This window comes from Bos javanicus, chromosome X (genome assembly GCF_032452875.1).
Source record: "Bos javanicus breed banteng chromosome X, ARS-OSU_banteng_1.0, whole genome shotgun sequence".
Taxonomy (NCBI): domain Eukaryota; kingdom Metazoa; phylum Chordata; class Mammalia; order Artiodactyla; family Bovidae; genus Bos; species Bos javanicus.
Genome location: NC_083897.1, coordinates 101,215,303 through 101,230,879, shown reverse-complemented (window position 1 = coordinate 101,230,879; position 15,577 = coordinate 101,215,303). Strand labels below are relative to the sequence as shown.

The window sequence follows — 15,577 nt, the reverse complement described above, 5'->3', positions numbered from 1 at the left end:
ATAAAGACTGACACTGTTTCCACTGTTTCCCCATCTATTTGCCATGAAGTGATGGGACCAGATGCCATGATCTTAGTTTTCTGAATGTTGAACTTGAGGCCAACTTTTTTACTCTCCTCTTTCACTTTCATCAAGAGGCTCTTTATTTCCTCTTTACTTTCTGTCATAAGGGTGGTGTCCTCTGCATATCTGAGGTTATTGATATTTCTCCCGGCAATCTTGATTCCAGCCTGCAGCCCAGCGTTTCTCATGATGTACTCTGCATATAAGTTAAATAAGCAAAGTGACAATATACAGCCTTGACATACTCCTTTTCCTATTGGTCCAGTCTGTTGGTCCATGTCCAGTTCTAACTGTTGCTTCCTGACCTGCATATAGGTTTCTCAAGAGGCAGGTCAGGTGGTCTGGTATTCCCATCTCTCTCAGAATTTTCCAGAGTTTGTTGTAATCCACGCAGTCAAAGGCTTTGGCATAGTCAATAAAGCAGAAAGAGATGTTTTTCTGGAACTCTCTTGCTTTTTTGATGATCCAGTGGATGTTGGCAATTTGATCTCTGGTTTCTCTGCCTTTTCTAAAACCAGCTTGAACATCAGGAAGTTCACGGTTCACATATTGCTGAAGCCTGGTTTGGAGAATTTTGAGCATTACTTTACTAGCATGTGAGATGAGTGCAATTGTGTGAGAATTCTTTGGCATTTCCTTTCTTTGGGATTGGAATGAAAACTGACCTTTTCCAGTCCTGTGGCCACTGCTGAGTTTTCCAAATTTGCTGACATATTGAGTGCAGCACTTTCACAGCATCATCTTTTAGGATTTGAAAGAGCTCAACTGGAATTCCATCACCTCCACTAGCTTTGTTTGTAGTGATGCTTCCTAAGGCCCACTTGACTTCACATTCCAGGATGTCTGGCTCTAGGTGAGTGATCACACCATCGTGATTATCTTGGTCGTGAAGCTCTTTTTTGTAAAGTTCTTCTCTGTATTCTCGCCACTTCTTAATATCTTCTGCTTCTGTTAAGTCCATACCATTTCTGCCCTTTATTCAGCCCATCTTTGCATGAAATGTTCCCTTGGTATCCCTAGGTTTCTTGAAGAGATCTCTAGTCTTTCCCATTCTATTGTTTTCCTCTATTTCTTTGCATTGATTGCTGAAGAAGGCTTTCTTATCTCTCCTTGCTATCCTTTGGAACTCTGCATTCAATGGGAATATCTTTCCTTTTCTCCTTTGCTTTTCGCATCTCTTCTTTTCAAAGCTATTTGTAAGGCTTCCTCAGACAGCCATTTTGCCTTTTTGCATTTTTTGGGGGGACGGTCTTGATTGATCCCTGTCTCCTGTACAATGTCACGAACCTCCATCCATTTGCTTCTGTAAATAAAGCTGAAATAAACATTTCTTATACACATATCTTTGTGTATGAACTTGGCTTATTCCATAGACTGAACTTAAAGAAGGCAAATAGAAAGATTGTTTTGTTTAAAAAAAAGAAAATTCACCTCAGGATACAATTCTAGGTTGACAAATATTTTGTTTTCCCACTTTAAAGGTATAATCCACTATCTTCTGGCTTTATTTTTGATGTTGATGAATCTGTTGTCAATACAATTGCTTTTAATTTTTTTAGTAATCCTTTTTTTTCTTTCTTGCTAATTGCTTTTAAGATTTTCCTCTTTGGGGTTCTGCAGTTTAAACTATGATACATCTAAGAATGTATGTTCTTATTAACGCTCTCAGAGCTCATTGAAATTCTTCCATCTAAAAATGTATGTCAATAATTTTAGAAAATTCTCCACCATTATGTCTTTGAGTATTATTTTCCCCCCATTCTTTCTGTTCTCTCCTTCCTGATATTCATTTAAATATATGTTGAATCTCTATGTCTCTTATCCTTTCATATTTTCTGTCTCTATGTCTCTGAGTGCTGAATTCTGTGCAGTTTTTTCAGATTTTCCTTTCAGTTCATGCTTGTCTTATCTTCAGGTCTGAGTTTATAATTTCAGTGATCATATTTTTCTTTTCTAAAAGTGTTCTTTGTACCTTTTAAGAAAATCCGTTTGATTATTTTTTATGCAGTCTTATTCCTTGCTGACATTTGTAATTCCATCTCATTTCTTTTGACAATTTAACCAACTGGTAATTTCCCATTGCTGTTGGAGAGGTGATTGGATGACTATGAAATAAAGTTGGAAAGAAATTTGTCAGTGCATCTCTTTTGATGCCATTTCAGACCTACTGAATACATTGATGAAATTAAACTCAAAACAACTTTTTAAACATACCAGTTTGATAGTTTGTTCTTGGCACAACTAATATTGAAATTCAGAGGGTCCAGTTCTGCTGGTTTTTGTCTCTCCTAGTTAGTGGCTTATTTCTTCAAGTGTTTTCTAATTTTATATTGACTTCTGCTTGGAGGAAGTTTATCTGTGGATATCCTGAGGTGTCTGACTTGAGGGGCAAATTCTTCCAGAGAGAATTTCCATTATCTTCTATCAAGCACCTCAGTCTCTTAAGAACCCAAGACAACTTTAAATTAAGTCCCTTGGACTTCATAGGTGATATAAATTTGAATTCTAACCATTTACAAAGGCAGGCTTATCATTTTTTAAGGGAGATATTTTTCTCCACTTAGAAAGGAAATTGAGACAGATAAGACTTGTTTTCTCCCTTTGCTGCTAACAGACTCATTTTCTGGACTATGATTTAACTTGGCTGCTGTCCTTTAGAGGGTTCTGATTTCATGTGAAGTTGTAGTTCCAACACATTCCTTTTGTGGACCCAGAACTCTGTGTCCTGTGGGTATTAAAAACCAGAATTCAGAGCTTCCTTGGTAGCTCAGTGGTAAAGAATCTGCCTGCCAATGCAGAAGGCCGGTTCAGTTCCTGGGTCCGGGAAGATCCAACATGTTGCCAAGCAACTAAGGCCATACGCCACAACTACTGAAGCCCACATGCTCTAGAGCCCATGCTCCCCAACAAGAGGAACCAGTGCAAGGAGAAACCCACACACTGCAACTAGGGAGTAGCCCCCGCTCACTGTAACTAGAGAAAAGCCCTCAGCAATGAAGATCCAGCACAGCCTAAATAAATAAAATTGTTAAAAAAAAAAAAAAAAAAAGCAGGTAGGGGGGCGGATTTCTGGGGTGGTCCAATTGCTAAGATTCTGTGCTCCCAACGGAGGGGGCCTGGATTTGATCCCTGGTCAGGGAACTAGATCCCACATGCTGTATGTAACTAAGACTCAATGCAACCAAATAAAATAAATGAGATATATTTTTTTAAAAAAGAATGTGGAACTATATTCAATATCCTGTGATAAACCATAATGGAAAATAATATGAATAAATATATGGAGAATCCCGTGGACAAAGCCTGGCGGGTCGCAAAAAGTCGGACACTACTGAAGCGACAGAGCACAGCACAGCATAAATATATATACGGAATCACTTTGCTATACAGCAAAAATTAAACACAACCTTGTGAATCAATTATATTTCAGTAAAAATGTTTTTTAAATCCCCTCAGAGTTCTACATTCCTCTCAGTGGCAACCGCAAGTGATTTTTGGGCTTGCCTATCATTTTGGTTTATGCTTTCTGTCTCTTTTTGGCACCCAGAGATTTTCTTACTTTCTAGGGAGTTTGTGTCTAAGATTTCTAGATGCTTTATTATAGGAAAGTTTATCAGACTATCCAGTCTTTCGTGTTATCTGAAGTAGAAAACCCAGGCTCCTTTAATCTTTACAACAACCTTACAAATTAAGCATTATTATTCTCATTTTATTATTGTGGAAATTGAGGCTCAGAACGGATATGTGACCATGAGAAGCCACTCAGTCATGTCTGACTCTTTGCGACCCTATGGACTGTAACCTACCAGGCTCCTCTGTGCATGGGATTTTGCAGGTAAGAGTACTGGAGTGGGTTGCCATTTCCTTCTGCAGGAGATCTTCCAACCCAGGGATTGAACCTGGGTCTCCTGCATTGCAGGCAGAAGCTTTACCATCTGAGCCAGCAGGGAAGCCCAGATCAGATATAGATTCTATCAAGAAGCAAAGTCTAGATTTGAACCCAGTACTGGCACCAAAGTTGATGGTTGTTTAAATACTAAGGTATATTGCCTCTGTTTTTCTGTGTACTTTCTCTTCTTTTAAAAAATGTTAATTTGTCTATCCTCAGAAAAAAATAAAACTTTAAAAGGTACTATAAACTGAAAAAAAAAAAAGATCCCTTGCTTATAACATGTATTTATTTGTTAAACCTGATAAGTTGGGCAATCAAAGCCGTAGAGCTAGGCCTAGGTCATCCATTGTATCTGTCAAGTACCATATGGAGAGAACTGAGTGCTTTCCTCTGCATAAATGATAAATAATACCTGAGCCAGAGTATTATCATACCTTCCCTTCCCTTGATTTTGTTGTGCTTACCTTTTCCCTATGAGCCTATCGTTTTCTCCACCACGCTCTCCCCAGGCTGCTACTAGCTCTAAAGAGTAGTAATAAATAAGATTGCATCCCTGCTACATTTTTGGCAGGCAGGAAAATCTTCTTGGACACAGTAGATATAGACCTTATCTGTCTAGGTTGTTGATTAGAAAAGCATGCTGAAGGACATGTAAGCCTTAATGAAGTCTGAATAGATTACATCTACTTCTTCCCCAGGATCAGCATGACATGGCACTCCAAGCAGAAAACAGAATCAGTCTGGCACACGGGCTCACCATGAGACGATAATGCTTGCCACACACTGAGGTTTGCTTTCCTAAGTGCTGGAAAATTGATTGGTTTATAATTCGTTCTGGTATTTTCCCAAGTCTCTAAGTGTTTACAATTACCTGCCTTATACTTTTTCCCTCCATTTTAAAGCACACATGCACACACACACACACACACACGTGTGGCTGTACGTGTGCTCACACACAATCTACCCCGTCTCAGGTGATAGAGATCCTCCTGAACTCTCGGAAATTCAGAGCACTGGGGGGTCTCTAATGAAATTCACCAGAACTTTAAGTTCTCTGAGATGAATATTATCAAACTTTGATAATTTTATTTTATGCTGGTCCTCACTCTAAGTTAACCTATTTACAAGGAAATTGGGAAAGTGTGGGCTCATTTAAGAGTCTGTCCAAATAAATCTAGTCCAGAAAGTACTCATTCATTCATGTGTGCGTGCAGGCACTCACTCATTCCACATGTATTTGCTGAATACCTATTGTGTGTCAGGCCCCAATTTAGTTACTGAGGTTGCAGTGGTAATCCTTTTAGACAAGTCTCTGCTCTCATGAAGTAAATGATCTAATGTGGCAATTAAGTAAACAAATACTGCCAGGGACCAGCCCCGGCTGATCCAGGGTATTCGAAGGAGAGACGGCGTAGGCGAAGATCAGGAAACAATTGCTTAATTAAATGCTAATTAAGGATATAAAGAGTAATAGAATGAGGATAGCTCAGTAAAATTCAGTGAAGAAAAGAGGCTGAAATAAGGATAGCTCAGTGAGGAAATTCAGTGGAGAAAAGAGGCTGAATAATTCAGCCAGAAGGTAAGAGAAAGAACGACATGGTGAAACCAAGTTTCGGTGAACAAGGCCCCGCACTTTATTTTCCAAAGTAGTTTTTATACCTTAAGTTATGCATAGAGGATAATGGGGGAAGGGGTAGAGTCATGCAGTAAGCCAGGCTTTCTTCCTGCAAACTTATCATATGCAAAAGTTTAGGTGATTTGCATCATCTTCTGGCCCGGAGGCCTTTTTCTCTAAAGGTGATTATTCTAAAGTCAGGCGCCAGCCTCCAAAAAGCATTAGATAAAGTTGCATTCCTACAGAGCAAAGGTGTGGTGGGCTATAACAAGAAAAAGAATTAACTCAAGGGTCCCAGGTTACAAACATTAAAGCTACTACTTACACCAATTATATTAATCAATACACTGCCAGGGACACAGCAGGTAAGGGATAAGGAAACTTAGCAGCAAACATTGGCCCAACAAGTGAAAATCCCTTCACCAATACAATTTCTAATCAATCTTTTAACTGCTCAAAGGAATCTGTATTTAGACAGTTTAGAACATCTCATGCCTCTCACAGTTTGGAGGCTCTGAGCAATCACATGTGGCCGGAAAAAACCTATTCAGGCAGGCTAGAGGACTTCCAAGGGAGTTTGTAGGCTGAAACACTGTCACACCCAGGAATTATTAACTGGAGCTGTAAGCTAACTCTTTTTTCAGAGAGAGGTAGTAGGGGACAGACCCCATAAAGTCAGAGGTGTAGGTGAAAGCACAAAGCAGAAAGTAGGCAGACTCTGGTTTTGGGGGTAGATTGCTCGAGAATTTCCAGGGAGACTCCTGAGGCTTGATCCCGCCTTTACGTATGCCGAGCCTCCTTCCTCATGACCTTTGCCAGGGGCGGAGCTCGCTCCCCGCAAAATACACAATTTCAGATGACTATAAATGTTACGAAGTATTTAAAGCAGATGATAAACACAGAGGGAATGAATTGAGGGTAGAATGCCACTTTAGAGTTTTTTAGAGATGTTGGCTAAGAAAGACTTCAGAATCTTCTCTGTCACATTTTTTTGTTGTTGTTGGTTGTGCTGGGTCTTCACCGCTGCGTGGGTTTTTCTCTAGTTGTGGTTAGTGGGGACTACTCTTTAGTTGAGGTATGCGGGCTTCTCATTGCAGTGGCTTCTCTTTTTGTGGATCACAAGCTCTAGGGCACACGGGCTGTCCTCAATAGTTGTAGTGGACAGGCTTAGTTGCCCTGCGGCATGTGGGATCTTCCCCGACCAGGGATTGAACTCTTGTCTCCTGCATTGGCTGGCAGATTCTTTACCATTAAGCCACCAGGGAAGCCCTTTCTGCTCTCTTCTGACCTCACTAGCTGCTTTTTCTCAGTCTTCTACAAAGATTTCCCTTCATCTTTCCAACCTCCAAATATTGGAATATCCCAGGGATTATCCTTGGGTTTCTTTTTGATCTACATTCACTTCCTGATCTCATTCAGTCCCTGGACTTTTAAAAAATATTCTATATTTTACCCTAAAATAAGCAAAGTATGTATAGAACATTAACATTTGTCTAAGAAATGGGTAGGGTAGAATACAAAAATGTAAGTGCTTTCAAGAACTGTGAAGGTCTGAGACTTACCCAGCTTACAAGCTAACAAGTTAAATTACCACAGTTTTATGTCTGGCAGAAGACACAAGATTCATGGATCTTGTAATTCCATCTATTTCTTTCACAATTATTTAATTAATTTGACTATTAACTAATATCACTCTAATTTCCTTGGGGGAGGGGATTGAATGTTGAATAAGATTGGAAAGAAGACTTTTCAATGCATTTTTGTTGATATCAGACCTATTGATTAAATTGATGAAATTAAACTTAAAATAACTTTTAAAATATATTAATTTTGTAGTTTGAATTTGATAATCTAATATCTGAAATTCAGGAGTCTCAAATATGTCCAGAATCAGTCCTCTTGTCATTACCTTCTTGCTCCATGCCCATTCTTGTTTCTTTTCAACTAGTTTTTCAGCCTCCTATTTCCATCCTCGCATACCTATCATGAGACCATCTACACCACAGCCAGATGATCCTTTTAAAGTGTGTATGATTATGTCCCTGTAAGATCAAGGCATTTCTTTGCTCTGATCACAAGGGAGAAACAAAAGAGCAATAGCATTTTACTCACAAAAATAGCACTAATCAGAGTGTCAGCATTTGAGCGGGTTCTCCAAGCTTCAATTCCAAGACCTGAAAAGGATCATGTGATGCCTTCACACGCAGTGGGTTACATTATAGGAAAGGAACTCTCAGCTTTGGGAACCTGAATATTTTATAATGGGAGTAAACCAGCCAGTCCCATGCTCCCAAGGGAGACACTATTTCTAGCTTCCAAAGTCATTAGTGATACAAACATCTTTAAAAAGATAGTCTGGAACAAAAGCTATCAGTGAGTTCACAAGATGTACAGAAACATGAGAATCATGCAGAATTATCTCCCAACATGTTTTTGCTTGCACTTTTTGTAAACAGAAGGATAAACAAAAACCTTTTTTTTAATTGAAATATAGTTGATTTACAATATTGTCTTGGTTTCAGGTGTACAACCAAGTGATTCAGTTACCCTTTTTTTTTTTTTCAGATTATTTTTCATTATAGGTTATTACAATGTATTGATAGTTTCGTGTGTTGTATAGTAAATCTTTGTGGCTTATCTATTTTTTTATATAGTGGTTTGTATCTGTTAATCCCATACTCCTAATTTAGGCCTTCCCCTCCTTTCTCCTTTGGTAACCATAAAGAAAGAAAGAAAGTGAAGTCGCTCAGTCGTGTCTGAATCTTTGCGACCCCATGGACTGTAGCCTATCAGTCTCCTCCGTCCATGGGATTCTCCAGGCAAGAATACTGGAGTGGGTTGCCATTTCCTCCTCCAGGAGATCTTCCCAACCCAGGGATTGAACCCTGGTCTCCCGCATTGTAGGCAGAAGCTTTACCATTTAAGCTACCAGGGAAGTCCATAAGTTTGTTTTATTTAATGTCTGTCTGTTTCTGTTTCGTATATAGATTCATTGTATTTTTTTAGATTCCACATATAAGTGATATCATATAACATTTATTTGTCTTTCTCTGTCTGACTTACTTCACTTAGTAGAATATTCTCTAAGGCCATTCATGTTCCTGCAAATAGCAATATTTCATTCTTTATTATACTGAGTAATATTTCATTGCATATGTGCATATACACATAAATATTTATATTTATACATATATCTCATATCTTCTTTATCCAATCATCTGTTGATGAGCATTTGGGTTGTTTCCATGTCTTGGCCACTGTAAATAGTGTTCCTATGAACATCAGGGTGCTTGTATCTTTTTGAATTAGTGTTTTCAACTTTTTTGGATATATGCCCAAGAGTGGGATTGCTGGATTATAGGGTAGCTCTATTTCTAGGGTTTTTTTTTTGGTTTTTTTTTGAGAAACCTCCATATTGTTCTCCATAGTGGCTATACCAATTTACATTCCCACCAACGGTGTAGCAGGGTTCCTTTCTCTCCACTCACGCTCCAGCATTTATTGTTTCTAGACTTTTTGATGATAGCCATTCTGACTGGTGTGAGGTAATACCACATTGTAGTTTTGATTTGCATTTCTCTGATAATTAAACTGTTGAGCATCTTTTCATGTGCCTGTTGGCCATCTGCATGTATTCTTTGGAGAAATGTCTAAGTCTTCTGCCCATTTTTTTGACTTAGCTGTTTGTTTTCTCAATATTGAGTTGTATGTGTTATTTGTATAGTTTGGATATTAACCCCTTGTTGATTGCATTGTTTGCAAATATTTTCTCCCAGTCTGTAGGTTGTCTTTTCATTTTTCTTTTGCTATACAAAAGCTTTAATTTTTATTAGATCCCATTTGTTTATTTTTGCTTTTTTTTTTTTTTTTTGCCTTGGGAAACTGATCTCAGAAAATATTGCTGCTGCTGCTGCTGCTAAGTCGCTTCAGTCATGTCCGACTCTGTGTGACCCCATAGACAGCGGCCCACCAGGCTCCCCGGTCCCTGGGATTCTCCAGGCAAGAACACTGGAGTGGGTTGCCATTTCCTTCTCCCATGCTATGCTATGCTAAGTCACTTCAGTCGTGTCCGACTCTGTGCGACCCCAGTGATGGCAGCCCACCAGGCTCCCCCGTCCCTGGGATTCTCCAGGCAAAAACACTGGAGTGGGTTGCCATTTCCTTCTCCAATGCATGAAAGTGAAAAGTGAAAGTGAAGTCACTCAGTTGTGTCTGACCCTCAGCGACCCAACGGACTGCAGCCTTCCACCTCCGTCCATGGGATTTTCCAGGCAAGAGTACTGGAGTGGAGTGCCATATTGCTACAACTGATGTTTGAGAATGAAAAACATTTTTTAAAGTTACTAAGAAAGAGACAGAGGGAACAGGGTGGGAGGGAAAAGAATGGAAGCTAGATTTCTCTGAATATATCTTGTTTTGTATATTTGATTTTGAAACCATTTAACTAGAAAATGAAATAAAATTTTTAAAAAGCAATCTCTAAAAACAAAAAACTGCATGAAACAAATGAACCAAATTGTCTATCAAATAGGTAGAAAAACCACACAGAGAATAATTATTTCAAGTTACTATTTTTAAGTACAGTAATTTGTCTGTATCTCTCCAGGGATATTCTCCTAAAAGCAAAAGCAAATCCAAAAACACCTTAACTCTTTTCAGCAATTGTGTTAGTGGTAGTGTTGGTGTTAGTATTCTGAGGCTGTTTCATGTAATATGTTGATGAAATTGGGAACCAAAATTTTTAGTATGAGAGTATAGAAGATACAGATTGAATATCAAGAGGTTAAATAAAACCCTGTAGTTCTGAATTTGAATTAGAAGTGTTATGTATGAATTCATGATGTATTTTATCTTTATAGAAAAAAAACAACCCATATCTATCCAAGCTCTGTCATTGAAAAGGTCTAGAAACAATGACCTTTATTGGACCCCATGACAGCTGAACTCTTCCTCTGCCAATGCGTCCCTACTCTCCTTGCCTCCCATGGGTGTTGATCCCAAGGGCGCTTCCTAATGAACAGCTTGCATTCTAATAACCAGCCACAGAAAATGTTCAGTCCTTAATATTGAATAGACCTTCCTTTTTCCAAATGTTCCCAAACAGATCCAACCAAAGACTCCCAAATGTAGGTACATATCAGTTAGAAAGCCTCCCCTTTCTTCCAAAACTCCCCTTCTTCCAAAGGGGTCTTCCAGAATTCCTTCCATAATAGAATATTTACCAATCAGAGACAGTTTCAGTATTTCCTCTTTTTATGTCTTTAATACCCTTGAACCCAGGCTGAAATGAAAGCGGTGGTAGATGGGTTCCCTTGCCCCAGGTTTATGAATGAAGAGCTTGTGTTAATCTTTTCTTGAAGTTAGTTTTGTCTTTGACACATCTCAGAGTCAGCTTCCCAGGGAAGCCAACAAGTGATAATTTATCTATTTATTTGCTTGTTGTCTGTCTTCCCCGACATTCCCTGGGAGAAGTAGGGCGTTGTGGAGTCTCCTAGTTCTCCAACCAGCTAAAACAGTGCCTCACACTAGAAGCTGCTCAATACCAATTATGCTGGATCCAAAAGTGAAATGACATTTAAACTGAGACCTGAAAGACAAAGAGATAACCAGACAAAGATCTCGTGAAAAAGCATTTGGGGTGTTGGGAACAGCAAGTAAAATTCCAGAGCTCTTTCCTTCCTGTTTTGGTCCCAGATCTTTACAACTACTATTAAGTATTTGGGAGAGTTAAAATATTTTTGTTTGTTTTTGGTGTTACTTTTGTTTCCTATTTCTTCCTCACTCCTGTTTCAGGATCACTTGATATTTATAAACATAGCTCCAGGAATATACAGACCAATGTATAACTAATCAATCTTAGATTTCTGTTCATGAGCCCATACCAAACTCAAGGTAATTTCACTCCATTATTTATACAAAACATTTGTTTGTGGGAGGATATGGTAGTTGTTATGACTTCGGGGAGTTTAGTATCTATCAAGAATCTCTTATGATTACCCCCAAGGAATAGGCCAGCATTGGAGTCCATGAGTCCATGGCCCCAAGGGCATTGGGGAGACTCCGGATCAGAATGGTCTGGGAAGAATTTTCTGCTTAAGTGTGTGACAAGCTCCTCCACTCACCCCTCCAGTCGTGCTCATTCTCTGTAGAGCCTGACCACATGTTTTGCTTTCTGCTTTAAAAAGAAAATACTTTTTAAATGTCTTTTATTAAAGTAAAATTTGCACATGGTTAAAATATCAAATACTCTAGAAGGGTTTCTCTTACCCTTCCCGCTTATGAAGATAACTCTTTATCTTCTCAGACTTATCTCTGTATCTCTAAGTAATCTGCTTCTACCCCTCTTTACTGGAAAATTGGGTTAAAGATACTGAGCATGGCCCTGCCCATCAGAACAAGACCCAGTTTCCCCTTCAGTCAGTCTCTCCCATCAGGAAGTTTCCATAAGCCTCTTATCCTTCTCCATCAGAGGACAGACAGACTGAAAACCACAATCACATAAAATTAACCAATCTTATCACATGGACCACAGCCTTGTCTAACTCAAAGAAACTATGAGCAGCCACCCAAACAGATGAGTCATGGTGGAGAGTTCTGATAACGTGGTCCACTGGAGAAGGGAATGACAAACCACTTCAGTATTCTTGCCTTGAGAACCCCATGAACAGTATGAAAAGGCAAAAAGATAGGACACTGAAAGATGAACTCCCCAGGTTGGTAGGTGCCCAATATGCTACTGGAGATCAGTGGAGAAATAACTCCAGAAAGAATGAGGAGATGGAACTAAAGCAAAAACAACACCTAGTTGTGGATATGATGGGTGATGGAAGTAAAGTCCCATGCTGTAAAGAGCAACATTGCATAGGAACCTGGAATGTTAGGTCCATGAATCCAGGCAAATTGGAAGTAGTCAAACAAGAGATAGCAAGCATGAACATAGACATTTTAGGAATCAGCAAACTAAAATGGGCTGGAATGGGTGAATTTAATTCAGATGACCATTATATCTACTACTGTAGGCAAGAATCCCTTAGAAGAAATGGAGTAGCCATCATAGTCAACAGAAGAGTCTGAAATGCAGTACTTGGGTGCAATCTCAAAAACAACAGAGTGATCTCTGTTCATTTCCAAGGCAAACCATTCAATATCACAGTAATCCAAGTCTATGCCCTGATCAGTAATGCTGAAGAAGCTAAAGTTGAATGGTTCTATGAAGACCTACAAGACCTTCTAGAACTAACACCAAAAAAGATGTCCTTTTCATTACAGGGGACTGGAATGCAAAAGTAGGAAGTCAAAAGATACCTGGGATAACAGGCAAATTTGGCCTTGGAGTACAGAATGAAGCAGGGCAAAGGCTATAACAGTTCTGCAAAGAGAACGCATTGGTCTTAGCAAACACCCTCTTCCAACAACACAAGAGAAAATTCTACAAATGTACATCACCAGATGATCAATACAAAAATCAGACTGATTATATTCCTTGCAGCCAAAGATGGAGAAGCTCTATACAGTCAGCAAAAACAAGACTGGGAGCTGACTGTGGCTCAGATCATGAACTCCTTATTGCCAAATTCAGACTTAAATTGAAGAAAGTAGGGAAAACCACTAGACCATTCAAGGATGACCTAAATCAAATTCCTTACAATTATACAGTGGAAGTGAGAAATAGATTTAAGGGACTAGATCTGATAGACAGAGTGCCTGATGAACTATGGACAGAAGTTCATAATATTGTATAGGAGGCAGTGATCAAAATTATCCCCAAGAAAAAGAAGTGCAAAAAGGCAAAATGGTTGTCTGAGGAGGCCTTACAAATAGCTATGAAAAGAAGAGAAGTGAAAGGCAAAGGAGAAAAAGAAAGATATACCCATCTGAATGCAGAGTTCCAAAGAATAGCAAAGAGAGATAAGAAAGCCTTTCTCAGTGATCAGTGCAAAGAAATAGAGGAAAACAATAGAATGGGAAAGACTAGAGATCTCTTCAAGAAAATTAGAGATACCAAGGGAACATTTCATGCAAAGATGGGCATAATAAAAGGCAGAAATGGTATGGACCTAATAGAAGCAGAAGATATTAAGAAGAGGTGGCAAGAATACACAGAAGAACTATACAAAAAGATCTTCATGACCCAGACTTAGAGCCAGACATCCTGGAATTCGAAGTCAGGTGGGCCTGAGGAAGCATCACTACAAACAAAGTTAGTGGAGGTGATGGAATTCCAGTTGAGCTATTTCAAATCCTGAAAGATGATGCTGTGAAAGTGCTGCAAATTTGGAAAACTCAGCAGTGGCCAAAGGACTAGAAAAGGTCAGTTTTCATTCCAATCCCAAAGAAAGGAAATGCCAAAGAATGCTCAAACTACCGCACAACTGCACTCATCTCACATGCTAGTAAAGTAATGCTCAAAATTCTCCAAGCCAGGCTTCATCAGTATGTGAATTGTGAACTTCCAGATGTTCAAGCTGGATTTAGAAAAGGCAGAGGAACCAGAGATCAAATTGCAAGCATCCATTGGATCATCAAAAAAGCAAGAGAGTTCCAGAAAAACATCTATTTCTGCTTTTTGACTATGTCAAAGCCTTTGCGTGGATCACAACAAACTCTGGAAAATTCTTCAAGAGATGGGAATACCAGAACACCTGACCTGCCTCCTGAGAAATCTGTATGCAGGTTAAGAAGCAACAGTTAGAACTGGACATGTAACAACAGACTGGTTCCAAATTGGGAAAGGAGTACATCAAGGCTGTATATTGTCACCCTCCTTATTTAACTTATATCCAGAGTACATCATGTGAAATGCTAAGCTGGATGAAGCACAGCTGGAATCAAGATTGCTGGGAGAAATATCAGTAACCTCAGATATGCATATAACACCACCCTTATGACAGAAAGTGAAAAAGAACTAAAGAGTCTCTTGATGAAAGTGAAAGAGGAGAGTGAAAAAGTTGGCTTAAAACTCAACATTCAGGCCGGTTGGTCCAAGTGTCCAGGCCTGAGGCGTCCTACCGAACCCTCCCCCTGCCAGCGCCTCAGAAGGCAGACCATTCATCAAGAATTTTGTATCCAAGGCGCGGAAGTTTGTTACCGAAGATGATGAATGCTGACATGGATGCAGTTGATGCTGAAAATCAGGTGGAACTGGAGGAAAAAACACGACTTATTAATCAAGTATTGGAACTCCAACACACACTTGAAGATCTGTCTGCAAGAGTAGATGCAGTTAAGGAAGAAAATCTGAAGCTAAAATCAGAAAACCAAGTTCTCAAACAATATATAGAAAACCTAATGTCAGCTTCTAGTGTTTTTCAAACAACTGACACAAAAAGCAAAAGAAAATAAGGGATTGATATCTCTTAGGTCTTACGGAATTGCTGCTGATCTTTTTTTTTCTTTAAAACTTGGATAGATTCCAAAACTTACAGTACTTTTGTTTGTGGCTTCACTATTTATGAAGATAATGTCATATCTAGGCAAAATTAAGAGCATAACAGAAGACTTCCATGAGTTTGTGTATTATGTTAGTCTATGAAAATGTGCAGATGTAGAGACTTTATAATTAGAAATGCATATGTTTATGAAACTTGAAAATGAATGTTTTATCAAATTTGTTTTGATTTATAGGGTTAGCATTGTCTTATATTATAGGCATAGAGATACAAGCAAATAACTACCGTGTTGTGAAAAAGTAACCAAAATCATGTACTGAACGCACAGCTTTATGTACCCTGTCTACCATCGTGTGCCTCTTTTCCATTTGCTTTCTTCCTGTTTTTCCTTCCCCTAAGGAAAAAATTGGTTTCACGTTTGTAAAAAGTAATTTCAGTAGCTAATCATCTAGGAGAGTAGCCTGAACTCTAACTGTTGAAACTTGACCAAAATAAGATACTTTCTCAGTTAGGGCTTATTTATTATGTTTAGTAGTAAGGATAGTAGGTTTCTCTTACATTAATTGAAAATGGAGGCTATAAAAATGAAGATTTTCTTTGAATTATAGTATGCAGAAG

General features: G+C 38.9%; 1 protein-coding gene and 1 non-coding gene across 2 annotated transcripts; one reads left to right on the top strand and one right to left on the bottom strand.

Annotated features, from left to right (window-relative positions):
• Positions 1-3,941: 3,941 nt before the first annotated feature.
• Positions 3,942-4,013, bottom strand: TRNAC-GCA (transfer RNA cysteine (anticodon GCA)). The gene has a single exon. It is a non-coding gene; the product is annotated as a tRNA-Cys (tRNA).
• Positions 4,014-14,566: 10,553 nt separating this feature from the next.
• LOC133242722 (short coiled-coil protein-like) lies at positions 14,567-15,289 on the top strand. The gene has a single exon (XM_061408861.1). The coding sequence runs from the start codon at positions 14,664-14,666 to the stop codon at positions 14,910-14,912; it is 249 nt and encodes an 82-aa protein (XP_061264845.1). The 5' UTR covers positions 14,567-14,663; the 3' UTR covers positions 14,913-15,289.
• Positions 15,290-15,577: the final 288 nt, after the last annotated feature.

Excerpts from the sequence above, each read along its gene's own strand:
- LOC133242722 (XM_061408861.1), top strand. The coding sequence starts at position 14,664 with ATGATGAATGCTGACATGGATGCAGTTGATGCTGAAAATCAGGTGGAA.